The 14673-nt window shown below is 37.8% G+C and overlaps 1 protein-coding gene across 1 annotated transcript in view; it reads left to right on the top strand.

The window, feature by feature from the left end:
• Positions 1–13897, top strand: part of LOC122557635 (small VCP interacting protein) — a 17808-nt gene extending 3911 nt beyond the window's left edge. Inside the window, exons 2-4 of the mRNA XM_043705423.1 lie at positions 5752–5802; positions 7881–7997; positions 13307–13897. Of these exons, the coding sequence (XP_043561358.1) occupies positions 5752–5802; positions 7881–7997; positions 13307–13321 (183 nt within the window). The 3' untranslated portion in view covers positions 13322–13897. The remainder of the gene's footprint in view (positions 1–5751; positions 5803–7880; positions 7998–13306) is intronic.
• Positions 13898–14673: the final 776 nt, after the last annotated feature.

Raw genomic sequence — 14673 nt, 5'->3', positions numbered from 1 at the left:
GAGTGGGTGGGTGTGGTGAGAGAGTGTTAAGGCATGGGAAGGGGTTGAGGAGAAGGAGGAATGTGGATGGGGAGGGAGGGATGTGGGGTTAGAGGTGTGGTTTCCGGTTGAGTTGTGGGGAGATTGGGGAGGGTTGTGGTTTGGGTTGGAGGGTGAGATGAACGGTCAGAGGGGGTACCCAGGAGTGTAGTATGGCAGAGCTGTCACTGGGCCCCAGGTTTTGCACTGAGTGTTGTCTGAACACAAACAATGTTAATAACAAAACACGCATTCCCAAAAGCATTCCTCAGGAAAACACATTCAGTATGGAATAATCATGCTAATATTACCATTGCTGCAGCAATTTTTGGGGTACCCAGGAGTGTAGTATGGCAGAGCTGTCACTGGGCCCCAGGTTTTGCACTGAGTGTTGCACAAACAATGTTAATAACAAAACACGCATTCCCAAAAGCATTCCTCAGGAAAACACATTCAGTATGGAATAATCATGCTAATATTACCATTGCTGCAGCAATTTTTGTTTTACTGTTTATTTTATGTTTATTTTAATTTTATTTATCTATTTATTTAACTTTGTGCCTGTTGGTTTGGTTTGGATTTTTAAAAATTTTAGATTATATTTAACTCAATATTGACCTCGACACACTGCAAACTTCCTGATCCTGTTCTGCAGGTTTATTCCAACGGCTTTGTGCTGATGTTTGTTAGCTTTCAGGTTCGAAACTGCCTCATGTGTTGCTCTTTTGGAATGGCTTCAAATAATTTGAATCATTTTGACAATATGGAAACATAGTTGTTTTTCCCTCACTGCAGCAAATGTATATGTTTTTGGTGACTTCTGTTTGAACATATCAAACATGGCAACGTTATTGTAAAATGCATGTTGCAGCAGTGATTTTTTTTTTAAAAAGCAAGTCAGTCGTCGCATCAGTGGTTCAGGTTGGTGGCCTTTAGTCAGAATTGTTCTGATAATGTGAACTCTCTTTCACTTCAGGCATTCTCTTACCTGCTGTATATTTCCAGCATTTTCTGTTTTTTTAAATTTCAGATTAGGCAATTAGTACCTTTTGTCCTTAATGGTCAGTGCAGTGAGTATAGGAGTTGGGGTGTAATGTTGCAGCTGAACAGGTCATTGATTAGGACACTTTTTGAATACTGCACTCACTTCCAGTCTCCCTGCTGTAGAAAAGATGTTGTTAAGCTTGAAAGGGTTTAGAAAAGATTTACAATGTTGTTGTCGGGTTTGGAGGATTTGAGCTATAGGGAGAAGGTTAATAGCCTGGGGCTATTTTCCCGGAATATCAGAAATGGAGTGGTGACTTTACAGAGGTTTGTAAAATCATGAAAGGCGTGGATAGAGTGAATAGCCAAGGTCTTTTTCCCAGGGTAGGGGAGTCAAGAAGAGGGCATAGGTTTAAGGTAAGAGAGAAAGATTTCAAAGTACCTCAGGGCAACTTTCTTACACAGAAGATGTATAGAATGAGCTGCCAGAGGATATTGGTGGTGGCTGGTATAATTTAAAAGGCATCTGGATGAGTACATGAATGGGAAGGGTTTAGAGGGATATGGACCAAATGCTGGCAAATAGGAATAATTCAGGATATCTGGTTGGCATTCTGTGCTGTACAACTCTGACTCTATGATTCTATTTGCAAAATGCAGTGTATTCTTTGTGTCATTTTTATGGTTTGTAACAAATGATGCAGTAATTTGATGAGTTAGTTTCATGCCATTTAGGTGAATGTTTTTTAAATAGCAAAAAAACGACCAAGAGTTGAGTATACTATTGTTTTATGCCAATGTAAGGTCAATCGTTTTTTTTCTATAGGTCTCAACAATTCAGTCCTGTTACTTGGCTGCTCAAATTTGTTTTGTGATTTAGCGCTCAGTGAAATCATAATTGTCATTCTATCCTTTTACTTACTCCTTGAATCCTACATAGAGAATCTTGAAAGGAAAGTGAGAAAGAAGTTTGGAGTACGTTAGCAGAGCAGTGTTACAAGGGTTAACTACCCATTCACAAGTCATACGTATCGTTCTGCTAATTGTGTTGTGTTCTTTGTAGAATGCCTAATCATAATTCATCTAAGCTGCTTAAACTGCCATTTTAAGTGCAGCGCGCAACTTGCAACTCCTGCAGAACAGCCAAAGTAGACAATAGACAATAGGTGCAGGAGTAGGCCATTCAGCCCTTCGAGCCTGCACCGCCATTCAGTATGATCATGGCTGATCATATATACTGTAGTATATACAGTAGTATATACTGTACTCCTGGCATTCCGTTTTGGGAGATTTGAATGAATTGTCAAAGCAATGTTAACATATCATGTGATCTAAGATTTAATTGCAGTAACTAATTCACTTTTGGAGCAGTGATATTAGGTATTAAACTTACATGATGTAATATGTTTGCCCTGAGTTCAGGCTAGAATAGGAAAAGTAACTAACTGAATATAATTCTCCATGTATATCTTCAAGCTATTTGTCACATCACATGACCATGCCTTGTCTAACTAAATTGTTTGGTGCCAGGGCACTTAGTTAACAAATGCATGCTGTGAACTGTCATACTGTATGATGTAACCTGAACTTTGTTACTAGTATACATGTCAGTAATTTATACATGTGCACTACATTTCCATAATGTGAGCTTCTGTTTTATGAACAACGAATCATGGGGACTTTGGGGAGCTAAATGGTGAACATAGTTGAAATCTCCCAATGTTATTTTGTCCGAGGGAAAGGCGATACAATATATCCACAATGTGAGGATCTTAATGCCATCCTCCCCTGTTATTATTGGCTCTGGTATGGGCAATAATCTGGAACAGATAAAATAAATGAAAGCACAAATAAATAAAAGCAATTATCCAAATAGCATCAAAAACAGGAATTGCTGGGAAAGCTCAGCAGGAGTTGCAGCATCTATGCAGAGAAATGAGAGTTAAAGTTTATGGTCTGGTAACCCTGCCTCAGAACAAAGGCTTCAGTCTTCCCTAATTTTAATTGGTGGATGTTTCTGTTCATACATATCAAATAAGCAGTGAGATCATTTAGCAACAGTTGGGGGTTGAGAGAGGTGCTGGTGAGTTGGAACTGGCTGTTGTCAGCATACATTCAAAACCTAGCATGTACCCAATGAGCAGTGTGCAGATGAAAAGTTGGAGGGGGAATAGTGGGGCTGGGAAGGGACCCAAAGTAATGATGCAATTGCAGGAAGAGAAGCCATTGCATGTGTGGCTATAATGATAAATGAGAATGGACCAGCTTAGAACAATCCCACCAGCGGACAACAGAGAATGGAGTGGGCAACTGGTTCAGAAGCTGCAAACAAGTCAAAGAGGGGAAAGGTTGTCTTTGTTGCAGTTCCTTTGGATGCAACTTGTAGCTTCGATAAGAGCTATGGCAGGAACAGAATGCTGAGTGGAAGGATTTAAACATGGAGTTTAAGAAAGATGGAAGTGGATTGGAGAGGAGAGGCTATGGTATGTTCAGGGACTTTGGAGAGAAAGGGTGATTAGAGATAGAAGCAGTAATTTACAAGAGTTCAAAATGCGTGGATCTAATCTATTTGAACCAAAGGTGGGTATTTAAAATATATTGCATTTATAAACAAATAAAAACTAGTTGGGATTGGAATGGAGCTATCGAAGGGGTGGACAGGATAAAATCACAATGAAATGGCTGAAATCTTAAATAATTGCTTCGAAATGCCGAGGAGACAGATCAGCTTGACATTGAGATGTCAGAAATGGTATAACTGTGCTTAAAATAAACAGATGTAGGAAATAAATTAATTAAAGTGGCTAAGATTCATGGTGCAGGTGTGTTACTTGTGCACATTTTAAAAGTATTAGTGAAAGGATAGCAGACCCATTATTACATGTAGCCTGATATTTATTTCAGAGAAAAGTTTCTGGCAGAGAACTACCAGCTAACATTACACCTATATTTAAGAAGGGGTAGAAAATAGACCTGTCAGGTTAGCATCATTACAAAAAAAGTGTTCCTAGTTGAGGGTATGATCGAAATTAATTTGTACAATGGAAAATTGAATAGTCAATGTGGATTTCAAAGGAGAGTCTCGCTTCACCAATCTCATTGAACTCTCTGCAGAGATAAACAGTAGATAAAACTAACATTCATATTTTATATTGACGATTTAGACTTTGGAATTAAAAATACATTTCTAAATTTATAGGTTAAACTAGGACAGATATGTAATGCTAGGAGAGTTAGAAGGCATTTGTTATGGACAAAAATGTGTACGAAATTGTAGATTTCAGTAAAATTTAATCTGACTCAACTGATTGCAAGAGGCTACAAACAATGGGTGCAGCTGTGAGAACGTTGACTGGTGACTAAATGAATGTTTTAAAAAGCGTGGGGTGTTTTGTCATTTTCACCCTTGAATTTTAAAAATTAATTGTTCGTTTATGCAGAAAAGCAAACCAGTAGATTGTGAATATACAGTAGGAACATAGGACTTAGGAGCAGGAGTAGACCATCCTGCATTTTTTGGTCCTGCTCCACCATTAACAACATAAAGATTGGTCTCATTATAGTCTCAACTCCGCTTTCCTATCTGCACCCCTCAACCCTTGACTTCCTTGATCAAAAAGTTATCTCATTCTGCCTTCACTAAATTCAGTGACCCAGCCTCCACTGATTTCTGGGGAAAAGAATTCTAAACTTTAAGGTCCCTCTGAGAGAAAAAGATTAGGAGCAAATTACTGCAGATGCTGGAATCTGTTCTGAAAACTAAAAATGCTGGAGATCAGAGCAGGTCAGACAGCGTTTGTCATGAGGAGTCATCTAGACTCTAAACATTAGCTTGCTTTCTCTCTATGGATGCTGCCTTTTCAAGAGAAAAAAAATCTCCACATTTCAGTCTTCATTCTTAAACTGCACCCTAGTTCCCGTCTTCTCCCAAATGACCAAACTTGCTCTTGGCATTCACCTTATCTCGAGGAGAAAGTGAGGACTGCAGATGCTGGAGATCAGAGCTGAAAATGTGTTGCTGGAAAAGCGCAGCAGGTCAGGCAGCATCCAAGGAACAGGAGAATCGACGTTTCGGGCATTAGCCTCCTAATGTTCCTCTCCTGTTCCTTGGATGCTGCCTGACCTGCTGCGCTTTTCCAGCAACACATTTTCAGCGCATTCACCTTATCTCGTCCTGTTAGGATCTGAGACAATAACGAAGTGATAATATCATTGCAAAACCCGAAAGAACTATGGATGTTGTAAATTGGAAACAAAAACAGAAGTTGCTGAGAAAGCTCAGCAGGTTTGACAGCATCTGTGCAGAGAAAGTAGAGTTAACATTTTGGGTCTGGTGATCCTTCCTCAGAAGTCCACAACTTCTGAGCTTTTCCAGCAGCTTCTGTTTTTGTTTCTGATAATGTCATCGTACTGGTAATCCAGAATACTCTGGGAAAGTGGGTTCAAATCCCATCACGACTACTGGTGGTATTTGAATTTGTTAGTAAATCTGGAATTGAAAGTTCCTGAGCCACAAATTCAGTTACCCCCAGAGGGTTGTAGAATTGCCAAGCTTGAATAAAGATTTTCTATATCAACTTGGTTCCATTATTGAAATCTTTAGGAAAACATGAATAAACCAAGATTAGTTTTTCAGTGAGATTTGAAATCAAATCAGTGCAATCAGAATGATGAAAAACAACTTCACAATGTTGAACATTTTTTGACTACAAGATGCTGAATTTTGAATTCCTTTTTATCAATGTGTAGGAAACCAGAAGACGACAATTAGCAGAAGCTGCTGAGAAGAGGCAGAAGGAGGTAAGAATGTTAATTAATACCCGAAAGAAGGGTCACTTTCTTACCACAGATACTGACGGGCTGCTGAGTTTCTCCAGGAATTTCTGTTTTTGTTTAGGATTTCCAGAGGCCGTGGTTCTTTGGTTTCTTTGTTCTTTTTAATTAATGTTTTGTTTTCTTGAAATCGAAAGAAGGGTCACTTTCTTACCACAGATACTGACGGGCTGCTGAGTTTCTCCAGGAATTTCTGTTTTTGTTTAGGATTTCCAGAGGCCATGGTTCTTTGGTTTCTTCTTTGTTCTTTTTAATTAATGTTTTGTTTTCTTGAAATCTGTCAGTGGTTTGGAGCACAGGAAGGGCAGCAGTAATTGTAGATGTGGGGGAATATGTCTGAGTTAATTGGTAAATTTGTATTTGTGACAACCCAAAAATCAACTTTTCCTGACTTGTTTCATTGTATTCTGCATCTTCCAGGTTTAATCATCTGAAAAACATTGTTAAACTTATTTTTAAAACGCGTATCCAAAACTTTTTGAAAGTTTTTTCAACATAGACCACTATTTCTGAGCTACGCTTTCCAAATTACCGAGTTTTGATTATTGCCATAACATTCACATGATTTTTAGAGTTTTGTTTCAATGTCCAGTTTAAGTTCTGTTGTAACAATAACGAAACAAAGTAAAATCATTCACAGTCATGTGCTTGATCACTTATCTCTGGAATTTATTCACTAAACCCAGCTCTACATACTTCCCTCTTAAAGCCCAGCTTTCTGAAGTTATTATTTCACTTTTCTGATACGAGTTTGGCTTCGTGCCCATTTGTGTCCAGTTATGTCTCTGTGAAGAGCTTTTAGGATGCTTTCCATGTTCAAGGCACTATATCGTTGCACATTGGTGCAATATTTCAATATGGCCCAATCCTTAGAGTCTTACAGAATGGAAACAGACTCTTCAGTCCATGCTGAACATAATCCTGAACTCAGTTAAAAACTGCAGATGCTGTAAATCAGAAACAAAAACAGAAATTGCTGGAAAAACTCAGCAGGTCTTGCAGCATCCGCGGAGAGAAATCCACAGCTCCATTCCTAGGGAGTGTCACTCAACTGGAAATGTTAACTCTGATTTTTCTCCACAGATGCTGCCTGACCTGAATTTTTCTCACAATTTGTTTCTGATCCCAAACTGAACTAGTCCCACCTGCCTGCTCCTGACTGATATCCCTCCAAATGTTGCCTATTTATTTTTAAAAGATATTTGAGTAAGAACATTGTAATTGTATCCATATCCATCACTTCCTCAGAAAGATCATTCCACATGTGAACCACCCACCATGTAAAAGAAGTTGATCCCCATGTTCTTTTTAAATATTTCTCCTCACACCTTAAAAATGTGGTCCCAGTCTTGAAATCCCCCACGCTAGGGAAAAGACAACTAACATTAACCCCATCTATACCCCTCATGATTTTATAAACTTCTATCAGGTCGCTTTTCAACCCCCTGTGCTCCAGCGGAAAAAGTCTCAGCCTATCCAGCCTTTCTTTATAACTCAAACTTTCCATACTCAGCAGCATCCTGGTAAATCTCTTCTCAGCCCTCTCCAGCTTAATAATATCCCACCTATAATTGGGCAACCAGAACTGGATGCAGTACTCTGTAAGTGGCCTGTACAACCTCAGCATGACGTCCCAACTCCTACACTCAAAGGACTGAGGCACAAAGGCAACGTGCTAAACACCATTTTAACCACCCTGACGAAATGTGACGTAAACTTCAAACTATTTACCTGAATCCCTAAGTCCCTCTGTTCTACAACACTTTGCAAACAACTCTGTGCCTTCTTCCAAACAGTAATGAAGTTGACAACGTGTTGGTGGTTTTGATTTTTATGAAGACTTGATTACACAGTGAGGTTCTTCATTGCTCAACAAGTTTCTCAAGACATTTTGAAAGAAAACAAATGTTTGATGACCAAATCAACCAATATGGGTTTATCTTCTGCAAAAGTGACATTTTCTTTGGAGATTTGTTTTGCAATTGAGTAGCATCTTCAATGGTGTATTTGAAATTTGAAACATTTCTCCCATTTTTCCTGTTAAGAATGTGCACCGAGGCATTAAGAATCCTGAATCGGTGGAGCGAAAGAAGCAAAAGCAGGAGGCATTGGAAAAGCAGCAGATGAATTCTACACCTGCAGGAGGCGGTGGTGGCCTCAGGGTGAGAGAATATTAATGCTATGTAAGGTGAAGTATACCTCACTCACACTGAGTTGTAATTCACCAGTTAGTCATTAGGTAACTGATGAGGGTGAATATGTTTTAATTCTTACAATGGAAGCAAGCCTGGTTTAAAAGGTAATTTTGTTTTAAATCTGTACTACCCAAAGGCTAGCCTATTAAGCCAAATTTTGCTGTCTCAACAGCAGGAAGTTTCATAACATTCATTGTTTTTTTCATTCATTTGGAAATAGAGAGTTTGAATATTGCCAAAATAAAACACTTTGCCAAAGATTTTCATCTTGCACAATTTAGGGCACTTCACAAGAAATAGCAATGTAAAAAGGAAGCAGCATTTTTACTGTTTTTGAGGGGAATGCTCATTGGTTGAGAAGTGGATTTAGATGAGTGGAGGAATTATGAATGCACCAGACGATAACTGATAGTCAACTGCCAAGCTTTGTTAAAATTTTAAGCCAGGCATGTTGACTGGTCAGGACATTTCTCTGGGAAATGGACTAGAGAATGGCTGTCACTTATTTGATTACATTGCAGCAGACAGCATGTATATAAATATTCTTTCTGCAAAGCCTCCTCCAGTCAAGAGACAACTTGCCAACTGATCAGCATTCCACTGTCATAAATTGTCCTGTTGAGTGCAAGACAAAAGGCTTTGGAAAAATATTTCTTCAGCAATGCCTATTGTTATTTGTGTAAAGAATAAGCAACTTTATGTTGTACCATTAAATGCCAGTATTTGAAAGTCAGTGTCAGGTCATGTTATTCATGAAAACAACATCTTGTTCTCTGCCTCAGCATTAAATGGTGTGAAGTTTTTTATTCGCACTTGATGTAAACTAAATTCACTACAGAAGGTTGTCATTTCATGTCTAAATACCTGTTTAACACTGTGAGAAGTGTTAATTACTAGCAATCCAGCTCTAGAAACTGAAAATTACCTAGATAAATGTGCAGTCTCATTCCTTCATGTTTTAATTTTGAAAAACATTGCATTGAAAAGTATTACAAGAAAACTTAATCTTTGTCTCTCTCCCTTTTTCTCTCAATCCAGTCCTTCCTGCTATCTCTGTCTCTGCACTTGTTAACATTAGAGTCACCCATTCTAATTTGCTCTTTTCACTGTCTTTCCTTTACTTATTGGACCAATTGGCTGCCATGTATCCCTTGTCAGCTCCACACTTGCCACAATTTGGCAAAGCAAGGAAATTGGAAACTTAAACATGTCTAATTAATACCAGACACCATTAGATGCCTTGTTTCTGTAAAATCTAGGCCTGTAATTGTATGACAGATGCTTAATTTGAGTGAATGAGACACACATTTTACGTATTAATTTTTTTGAAAAGTTAATTACATGTTACATTCTTCTAAAAGTAATTAGAATAATCATCTGAATGTATCCATTTCTGCTGACTGAAATTGAAGCAAGAAGTAGGGATGCAAAATTGACTGCATAATCTGTGAATAATTATTAAACATGGAGTAGGGGAAAAGGAACAGTCTGGTCTGGATCTAAATGAGGAAAGGCCTCAAATGAAAGGGGCTTTTCCAAAGGAAGAAAATACACTCAAATATCTTACATCCTTACAGAATTCTTCCTGCCCTCTTTCGCAGACCTTAGGGAATTTATTTATCTTTACAGACCAAGATTGGAATTCTCACAATCTCCTTTTAAGTACTGAAATACTGTGAGGAATAATATTGTATGAATTCAGGAACATTTGTATGCCTTTGTTTCAGAAGGTTAACTAATTGTTGAAACTGTATTCTTGGCAGTGAAAGCAGAGTTTTTGTGCAGACGTTAGTGACTAAGAACACGGAATGGAGAGTACCTGAGGCAGTGTTTACTGGTGGAAGAAGAATGGGGAACCAAAAGAATGCAGTGGAAGATAACCACTTTGCACTCATTTAATTGTTTTTGTGAAATGACTGCAAATACCTTCAATTAGAACAGTTCTTCAAAAGTGTTAAGAATCTGCCTTTGAAACATCAACAGCAGATAATTCAACTAACGTCATTAACTTGTTTTACTCAAATTTCACTTTGCTGTAAACATGTCAGTGTGTGTACAGGTCTTCATGTGGGGTAGGGAAGTATTTTGGGTGAACTGAAGTCTGTGGAGATTGGAGAATAGAAAGATGCTCAGGAAATGTTTGAGTCTAGTGATCATATCATGAATGAGGGCTAGATGGAATGTTGTGACTGGAGCGAAGGGTATCCTCACCAGCAAGAATGTGGTTTTATAATTTTAACTTTGGATTGAATATAGCATTGGGAGTTGCAAATGGCTTGGTTCACCTGAACTAGTTATTGGAATAATCAAATGGCAGAGCAGACTTGATGGCTTAATTCTGTTCTGATAAGGTCTTCTGGGACGAAGACGGATATTGGTGGTGAGTTTATGGAATACGTGACAGTGGCTGGAAACTCAGTGTCTTCAGTGTTCCGGTGTCTACATGGAAGAAAACTGAATGTAAGCCCCACTGGCAACACTGGGGCAGTACCACACTTATATGCTGGGTATCATCAGCTCAGTGTGTAAGTTGACCCCATGTCTTTTTATGATTTTCTGAAAGGACACTTCACGGACCGGCTGAGAGACATCAATTATATCTCCACAATTCTTGATTCTTCTGCTTCTCAATGTTATTTATCCACTTAAAATTTCAGTTGACTTAGTCAGTTCTTCATCAGGAAATTTATTTCACAAGTTCATTATCTGTGGCAGTATTTTCTAACCAGTTTGTTCAGAGAAGCAATTACTCCCCTCTGGAGCAGGTGAGACTTGAACTGGGGTTGCCTGGCCTGGAGGTAGGGACACTATCACTGTGCCACAGTTGTATAACTGCAGAACAAAACAGGAGTAATCCAATTGAACTGAATAGTCGAGGGGTGGTTTCAGAGGAAGATATTATGATTAATTCTAATGAAGGCTGCGTAGAGTAGGAGCAATACTGAATACAACATCTAACAGACATGGAGAATACTGTTAGAGCAGTTTCAGTAATGTGGGGATTCAAACACTGGAGAGATTTAAGCATGGAATCAAAGGAAAGATGGAGGGCATTAAGAAGTTTGGAGAGGAAAGGCTGTTTAGACTTTTGAGTATTATGTGAGGCATAGACTCCAGACAAGTTATGGCACAACAGATATTGCAAGTAAAATATTCAAATGTCATCTTCATTGAATTAAACAAAAGAAGATGACAATTGATTGAACTACTTGAGATATGGTATTTAGCATACGTGTGACCCTCTGAAGGCAGAAGAGAGTCATGTGAAGTGTTGTTCATAATATGAAAGTGCAGATTGTATAAAAGCTATCCACTAATCGAGATCACTCCAGCTAGAGTTAAGTAGAATATTATTCTATAATGAGCACTTCCTTGTTCTTGTTTTGAATTCCCAGCTTCCACGTGTTGATCTTTTACTGTAAAAATGCCAAGTCCATTAGGATTGCTCAACTGAAAAACATCACATTATATCGCCAAAGTTCTTAATTCTTCTGCTTCTCAATGTAATTTACCCACTTAAGATTTCATTTAACCTTAGTCAGTTCTTCATCCGGAAATTTATTTCACGCATTCATTATCTGTGGCAATAGTTTCTCACCAGTTTGTTCAGAGAAGTAATTACTCCCCTACGGAGCAGGTGGGACTTGAACTGGGGTGTCCTGGCTTGGAGGTGGGGACACTGCCACTGTGCTGCAAAAACCTTCAAACATTTATGGATGCTGTCTAATTTCTATTACAGCTTGAGGTTTCTGAATTTTTTTGTGCTTTAAATTTTGGATACTTATATGATCCTGTACTGACTATCAGAAGCTAAATTGCTGGTTTATTTCAACCATAACTGTCTGTTTGGGGGGAAAAAAAGCTGAAAATGCTTTAGAAGTTTCGCAAGTTTGTCAGCACTTGTGCTTAGAGAAAGAGTTAGTGTTTGAAGTTAGAAGATGACTCTTCAGAACTGAAGGGAACTGGAAAATTATGGTTTTATGGTGTTGGCAAAACAGGAGGAAGAGTGAGTGGAACAAATGGTGAGGGTGATCAGAACAAAATATGAAAGACATGCTAATGATAGCGAAGGAATTAATTGGGTACAAAGTAGGTGTAAATGATAGGTGTGAAAATGAATATTTTGGCATTTTTCTCCTATTTACAAGTATCATTGTATACCCATTATATATGTAGAAATGAAGCAGATGTTTCTGTTTATTCCCATTCTTTCTAAAATTGTTGAGCAGGGTTTTATCTGTTTCACCCCACTCCAGATTTAACAACTATAGTGAACAAAATTTCCTTCTGTTGTGCAGTTATGAGTGTCCACTTCTGGGTGCTACATTATGGGAAGGATGTGAACAGGAGGTTGAGAGGAGACCGGGTACATCAAAATTGAGTGGGTGAGATAGAATTGAGCAGGAGATACTGTTTCCGCTATAAAGGGAATAAGGGGTGGGCATAGATTTCAAGTGATTTGCAGAATAAGCAAGGATGATGTGAGGATTTTTTTTCACATAGCAAGTAGTTAGGGTCTGGAATGCTCTGCCTGGAAGTATGGTGACGGTAGGTTCAGTTGCGGCATTCAAGAGGGCATTGACCGATTATTTGGGTAAAATAATGTGCAAGTGTAAAGAGGAAAATGCTGGAAATTGGCCCTAGGGCCAGTGATGCTGATTTGAAGAGCTGGTGCAGGCACAATGGGCTAAGTAGCCTCATTCTTTGTCGTAACAATTCTGTGATTCAGAGTTTCCCTGACTTGAAATAATCCCAATGATTTTTCCATCATTATTGCTAAACTGAGGAGATTGGTAACAGGAAAGTACACTCTGAACTTGTTGTTTCCTGTGATTTAAAGAATTTCAGAAATTTCATTTTCCACAAGCCTAATTTGTGATGATTTCCTCCTACCTCCTTTCTTGAATAGAAGATAAAACAAGCTTTCTAAATAAATAATCCTGGTTTCTCAACAGGTTTTAAGCAAATGACCTTATGGTTGTGTCTAAGCTTTCTGCTTCCAATGTAAATCTTCCCTGTTACTTAATCAGCTTTCTTCTTTTTTGCCCACCTTATCTATCTTTGCTTTAGATAGTGTAGTGTTGACTACAGAAAGTAAGGAATTAAATTTAACTGTTTCTCATATTTTTAAAATATACTTGTAATAGTTTGTATTTTAGCACATAAAAATGTAATGAGATCTGAATTGGAACACAGACTCGGATATGGTGTTAAGCAGCCACAATGTTATCTGTTTTGCTGAATTCAGTAAATTGTGTGTTTTATTTTTGTTCCAGTGGCAAGTTGGTTAAAGGAGCTGAAGAACCGATGGAAGATCTTCACTATTGCCAATATAGCGTTGACCTTGCTGGCCCTTGTTACTGAGAGGTTAATGTTCTCTGCGTGGCTTTCGGTGTTTGATTAGAAAGACCCAGAATTGTGCCATCCTTCGCATTGAATGTTCTGTACAAAGGCTTTCTGTATTCCAACAGAAGTGTACAATGTTTCTTCCAGTAATTTAAAGAGCTGTCCATCAATGTTTAAAACATTAAACAAATCCAGTCACTTTTAAGCAACAGTGGAAACTACTCATGGCTTGGATGTTGCTGTCCCAAGGGATCCTTTGTTTTGCTTTTATTTTAGCTGGAGATTGTATTACTAAATGTTTACTTTCTATAAATTATCATTATTTATAAAGCAGTGTAACTACCTTTTGTGGATTTTTGTAGATAATTCAGCTGCAGCTTTACTAGGCAAGGTTTTCTATATTTTATAACCACTTGATTTTCTAAACCTTTGTGCCTTGGAGATAGTGTGGGGAAATGTGTGAAAATATGCTTTCTTTTAATGCTATAGCTTATGTTTATTAAAATATTTAGCATCCTTTTTGGGACTTGTTTTAGTTTATTGAATTAACTTTTAGTTGCTGAAATTTGACTCAACTGGACCAGATTGCTAGATTCAATTACCTCTAAATTCATGGAGGAAAAAATACATTTTTAGGATGAATGAAATTCTTTGTCATATTGATTGCATGTTCCTAACTGACTATAATTTGCTAGTTATATACAACTATTTCATATTCCTTGATTTAGTAAAACAAATCCTGTGTCTTTGTCATCAAGTAATTTAATTATAGGTCTTTAGTGTTTGTCATTAACTCACATGGCCCCTGTTGATAGAATATAGATGGTTCTTACTGCGTTCCTTTTATATTGTAAAAATCAAATAGCTTACAATCTATTCCAAGGTAACTTAAATTTATTGCCAACTTTGTCCTATTAGGTACTTAACTGATGCTGAGGCATACGCCTGTATGAAACAGACTACCTTTTTTTTGTTAAGACCTCAATAGAATATTGCCAGGATATTTTCTTGTATTCTTTGTTATGGATTATGATGCAGTCCATGCATAATACTTATTGTTGGGTCACAGTACCAATGGAAAGTGTACTTTCTAGCAAACTATACTTTTCCTTGCCCAACATTGAATTGATTTTCTTCTCATCCCAGCTAAAAGAGAACTAGAAAACAAAGCTGAACATAAACTTTGTAACTTGCTGTTTTTACCACCTGCATGAAGTGTACATTTTAACTTTAGATGTCCTGATGCTTCTCTGAATGCTTGGCATTAACAAAATATCCATAATTAATGCTTAATATT

Source organism: Chiloscyllium plagiosum, chromosome 16 (assembly GCF_004010195.1).
Source record: "Chiloscyllium plagiosum isolate BGI_BamShark_2017 chromosome 16, ASM401019v2, whole genome shotgun sequence".
NCBI lineage: Eukaryota > Metazoa > Chordata > Chondrichthyes > Orectolobiformes > Hemiscylliidae > Chiloscyllium > Chiloscyllium plagiosum.
The sequence above is the reverse complement of the archived record's forward strand: the minus strand, read 5'-3'. Positions and strand labels throughout refer to the sequence as shown.